The sequence below is a fragment of the Canis lupus genome, chromosome 24 (assembly GCF_011100685.1).
Source record: "Canis lupus familiaris isolate Mischka breed German Shepherd chromosome 24, alternate assembly UU_Cfam_GSD_1.0, whole genome shotgun sequence".
NCBI lineage: Eukaryota > Metazoa > Chordata > Mammalia > Carnivora > Canidae > Canis > Canis lupus.
The window spans coordinates 48,340,625-48,345,827 of NC_049245.1; the positions used below are offsets into that span (position 1 = coordinate 48,340,625).

The 5,203-nt window shown below is 71.8% G+C and overlaps 1 protein-coding gene across 1 annotated transcript; it reads right to left on the bottom strand.

Annotated features, from left to right (window-relative positions):
- Positions 1 to 887: 887 nt before the first annotated feature.
- Positions 888 to 2,861, bottom strand: SOX18 (SRY-box transcription factor 18). The gene is made up of 2 exons (XM_038571386.1): positions 2,449 to 2,861; positions 888 to 1,948 (listed from the first exon to the last, which is right to left on the bottom strand). The coding sequence occupies exons 1-2, from the start codon at positions 2,798 to 2,800 to the stop codon at positions 1,200 to 1,202; spliced, it is 1,101 nt and encodes a 366-aa protein (XP_038427314.1). The 5' UTR covers positions 2,801 to 2,861; the 3' UTR covers positions 888 to 1,199.
- Positions 2,862 to 5,203: the final 2,342 nt, after the last annotated feature.

The following is a 5,203-nucleotide window of genomic DNA, read 5'->3' on the forward strand; positions in this document are numbered from 1 at the left end:
TAATACTGGGGCAACGTCCCTGCCTCTGGGAGGCAGGTTACCCATAAAAACGGCCCCAGGCAGCGGCCCTGTGTGTGGGCGCCCAGGCTCACCCGCGGACACACGCCGTCCAGCCCTCGTGGGTGCTCACGTACAGTGGCGGTGCCACCCCGTGTGCGCACACAGAGCACGCAGCTCCCCTGCAGCCCTGGAGCCGCAGGGCCTCACGCAGAAGTGCAGAAGCGTGTGCGAGCTCGCGGACACGCAGGAGGCCCAGCTGGGGCTTTTCCTTGTCCCCAGCGAGGGAGCACCAGACAGCGCCCCGGGCCCAGGCGGCGGGAGGAGGGCAGCCGGGAAGGGCGCCGGGAAGCGGCTTGGGGAGGAGAGCCTGGGCCTCCCGCTCGGGTCACCCACCGTGAGGAGCAGCGGGGCTGTGTCGTGGGGCACCCTTACTGGGGACTCTGGTTCACCAATAACGGGGTCCCGCGGTGCCATGTCCCTTACAGGGGTCACCCCGCCAACCTCCTTTGGGGAGGCGCACAGGCCTGAGCTCGGGGAAAGTTTTAGTTATGTGCGAGTGTATTTATTTGGAAGGTTTTTAAAGAGGAGACGAGGATGAGGAAACTCGGGTTGGGGTGTGGGGGGTTGCTGACCTCTGCTAGGCTCCAGTTAAAGTGGGGGCTGGGACAGGCGGGGAATGGAAGCTGGGGGGGCAGGGAGCGCCCACACCTTGTGCCTCCGCAGCTCTGTCTGGGGGAGAATCCTGGAAGGACGGAGAAGCGGGTGCCCTGGGGCCCGAGCTGGGGGTCAGTCTCCCAGGACACTCCGGGGGGGAAGGGCGCGGCCAGGGTCCTGGGGTGTACCGCTCCCCCTTCCCCCAACGACCACAGACTCGGGTGTTCAGGGTGTTCAGAGGAAAGAGCGAGTCACTTTATTGTGGCCTCGCCTGGCCCCGGGGGCGACCCAGCTCCTGCTCCTCCTTTAAAGCAAACACTGCTACTCTTCATACTCAAACAGCCTTGGACATCGGTGCTCTCGGTCACCGGCACCCCTTGGAAGAAGTTTCAAAGTTTAATCAAAAATTAAATATGTTGTATTACGCATATAAAAAAGGCAAAGTAAAAAATACAGCCCGGTTCTAGAAAATACACTGCAGGAAGAGAACGGGGCGCTTCGACCCGGAAGGGCGGCGGGCGGCCGGCAGGTCCGAGGCCGGGGGCCTAGCCCGAGATGCAGGCGCTGTAGTAGACGGCGCTGCTGGCGTCGGACAGCGCGGCAATCAGGCTGCTCTCCTCGGGGCAGGACATGGCCCGCGGGCCCAGCTTGGCCAGCGCCACGTGGTACGGGAGCCCCGCGCCGTCGGGCCGGGTCCGGCTGCAGTTGAGGTACTGGTCGAACTCGGTGAGGTCCACGTCGGCCCACAGGTCGGCCGCGGGCCCCAGCGTGTCGCCCTCGGCCGGGGGCGCCTCGGGGGGTGGTGACAGCGGCCCGGGGAAGGGGCCGGGGCCGTAGTACAGGCCGGTCCTGAGCGCCTCGGCCAGGGGCGCACCGTAGGCGGCGCCGGGGTCCCGGGGCAGCTCGGCCGGGCCGTAGGGCGCCCGGAAGGCTCGCAGCGCGCAGTCCTCAGGCGCGGGGAAGAAGGCGGCCTCGCCGGGCTCCAGGCCGTCCAGCGGCGAGCGCTCGGGCGTCGGCAGCCCCAGCCCGTCGAGCTCGGCGCCCAGCGGGGGCAGCTCCCGGAAGGCTCGCGCCGGGCCCGGCGCCGCGGGGAAGGGCTCTGGCGGCGGCGGCGGGGGCGCCAGGCCCGGGAGCAGGAGGCCGGGCTCCAGCCGCCGGGCCTTGCGCGCCTGCTTCTTGCGGCGCGGCCGGTACTTGTAGTTGGGGTGGTCGCGCAGGTGCTGCACGCGGAGCCGCTCCGCCTCGTCCACGAAGGGCCGCTTCTCGGCCGGCGTCAGCTCCTTCCACGCCTTGCCTGCGGGCGTGGGCGCGGGGCTCAGCGGGCTGCCTGCCGTGGGCCGGGGCGCCCCGGGTGCTGGGCGCCCGCTGCCCTCGGTGCCACTCCCCTGCCCTTGATGCTCCCTCCCCACCCTTGGTGCCTGCTCCCCCGCCCTCGATGCTCCCTCCCCTGCCCTCGGTGCCCCTTCCTCACCTGCCCCGTCTCTCCCCTACCCTTGGTGCCCTTTCCTGTCTTCAATGCTCCCTTCCCACCCTCAGTGCTCCCTCCCTGCCCTCGATGCTCCCTCCCCTGCCCTTGGTGCCCCCTCCCCGCCCTTAGGTGCTCTGTCCCCTGCCCTCGGTGCCCCCTCCCCGCCCGCCCCGTCTCTCCCCTGCCCTCGGTGCCCCCTTTCCTGCCCTCGATGCTCCCTCCCCACGCTTGGTGCCCGCTCCCCTGCCCTCGGTGCCCCCTTCCTCGCCCTCCCCGTCCCTCCCCCGCCCCCGGTGCGCCCTGCCCGCGCGCCCCGCGCCCCTCACCCAGCATCTTGCTGAGCACCGCGTTGTGCAGGTCCGGGTTCTGCTGCGCCAGCCGCTTGCGCTCGTCCTTGGCCCACACCATGAAGGCGTTCATGGGCCGCCGGATGCGCGACTCGTCGGCCGCCGGGCGCTCCCCGCGGCCGGCCGGGCTGAGGCCATAGCGCCCCGGGTCGGGGCTGCGCGGCGGGCTGCGCGGCGGGCTGGGCGGCGAGGCGGGCGCGGCGGGGGCGGCGGCGGCGGCGGCGGGGAGGCCGCGCGGCTCAGCGGCGGCCGCGGGTCCCGGGGCCCATGCACAGTCGCGGCGGGCGGGCGGGTCGTCCTGTGCGCCGTAGCCGGGCGGCGATCTCTGCATTCCAGCTGGGCGCGGCCTGGGCGGGACGAGCGCGGGCACCTCGGGTCGGGCGGAGCGCGCGGCGCGGACGGCGGTGGCCGCGGGCAGGGCGGGCGCCCAGATATAGCGGCGCGGGCCCGAGGGGCGGGGCACGGGGCCACTGGGCGGGGCGCGGGGCCGCCCCCTCCCCCCCCCCCCCCCCGCCGGGCGCCCTGGCTTCTCGGAGCACCTCTGCGGAGGAGGGACCCCAGCGGGCCGCCGCCCTGCGCTGCAGCGAGGAGGGGGCGCCCCCGGGGGCTGTCGGGCCTTCAGAACCGCCGTCCCCTCCCACGGAGCGAAGGGACACGGGGCAGCCGCGCGTTTTAATCCCGAGTTCCCGGGAGGCTGCCCAAGAACTCAGGAGCCCTGGGCGCGTGGGGAAACCTGCCGCGGGTCTTGGGGGCGCGCGGGGCGGCCCGGGGCGCGGGGTCCCCAGCCCTCCGCGCATGGGGGTCACCCCTGCGCCCTGAGCATCTCCTCCCGAATCACTCCTAGGGGCTCCGAGCTCCTCCGCCCGCGTCACCCCTGTGCCCCCAGCTCCTCCCTCCGGGTCACCCCTGCGCCCTGAGCTCCTCCGCCCGGATCACTACTGGGGGCTCCGAGCTCCTCCTCCCGCGTCACCCCTGCGCCCCGAGCTTCTCAGCCCGCGTCACCCCTGCGCCCCCCGAGCTCCTCCGCCCGGGTCACTCCTGCGCCCCTAGCTCCTCCACCCGCGTCACCCCTGCGCCCCGAGCTCCTCCGCCTGCGTCACCCCTGTGCCCCGAGCTCCTCTGTCCGGGTCACCCTTGTGCCCCGAGCTCCTCCGCCCGCGTCACCCCTGCGGCCCTGAGCTCCTGGCCCGTCCGCAGGACAAAGGAGGTGGACTTGGCGCTACCCCCCACCCCACGGGCAAGAGCCGCTGTGAACAGGGCAAAGCCCGCGGCGTTGCCAGGAACCTCCGAGGGTCGCCCCCGTGAACAGAGAGCAGAGCCCCGGGGCTGCCGGTCGGGCTGGGACCAGTGGCTGGGACCAGTGGTCGCGAGGGACACGCAGAGGGCGGGTGGGGATGGGGTCGGGGCAGGTAGAGCGCAGGGCAGCCCCCCCCCCCTTGGCCATGAGGCTCCAGGGCTTGCAGAGGGGCTTCCAGCGGCCGATCCAGGGGGCTCTGGGCTCCCGCAGCTGCTGGGTGTGAGGGTCCCTGCCCCTGCCAGGACTGCGCCCCAGCTGAGGAGGCTCCCCCAGGGCGGGATGAGTGTGCTCAGCCGCGGTGGGGGGGGGTGGCGGGGGGGAGGTGAGTTTTCCTTCCTGTACATCTGTTTATAGCCTGGGAGCTGAGCTGCCTCCTTCCCGGGCAGAGCCCCCACCCCCGGCTCCCAGCTCCCGGGTGTGCGGCCCCACGGTCAGTCCAACATGGGCGGTCCTGCAGCTGCCCCAGTGGCCCTCCCGCTTGAGGAGAAGCCCGCACCCCCACAGGGTCCCTCCACCTGAGGGCTGTGGGGGATCCTATCACAAGGATCTTGTCCATGGGCTGGGGGAGTAAAGCACTGGGAGGCAGGAAGAATGGGGGCCCTGGGGGGCTGGGCCCACCGTTCTCTCTGGGGGTGCCAGCTCCTGTTTGACCAACGTAAGTGGGTGGACGGTGTCCTGCAGGGGTGGGGGGAGACGTGTGTGAGGAAGACTCTAGGTTGAAAATGGGTGCGAGGAGGCAGCACCCCGTAGAGACTCCCGCCCCCTTGGAGCAGTGGTCTGAGGCTACTGGGGCCTGGCTGGTTGGGGGATGGGCCCCGGGCTTGGGGAGGAGGCCCATGGGGTCCTCCGTTGTGGCCCCCCTACATTGGGGTAGATTTCCGGTTCTCCTGGAGCCCCGGCCTGGCCCGCGGCACCTCCCGGCAGCGCAGAGGAACCGAGCTGCTCCAAATGCAGCCGCGGCACCACCCGGCATTACCTCACCACGGAGCGCCCCCCAGGGTGGCTGCCTTGCTGGCGCCAGCCAGTGGCCCCCCCTCTTGGCGGAGCCGTGCCACTCAGGTGTCCAGCTGTCACGTCCTGTGGGCTGGGGCCGGGCAGGGCAGGGGGGGAGCCCCCTGGGGTGCCCCCCGCCCCTTTGGGGTCAGGCTAGCCTCCCCGAGTGTGCTGCCTGGTGGTGCTCTGGCCCAGTGTCCAGATGGGAAGACAGTGGGGGTGGGGACTGCAGTCGGGGTGGCCCTGACCTCAGAGGCGCAGGGCTGGGGGGCTCCCAGGGCTCTGCCAGGGCTGGTGTGGGTGTGGTCAGCTGTGCTGGGGGAGGGGCACGGGCCTTGGGTGACTGTGCTTGTGGGTGGTCCGTGCGTGTGTGAGGGTGAAGGTCCCATCTGTCTGCCTGAGTGGGGCGAGGAAGGCCTCGCGTGGAGGCTGCCCAGGGCCTTA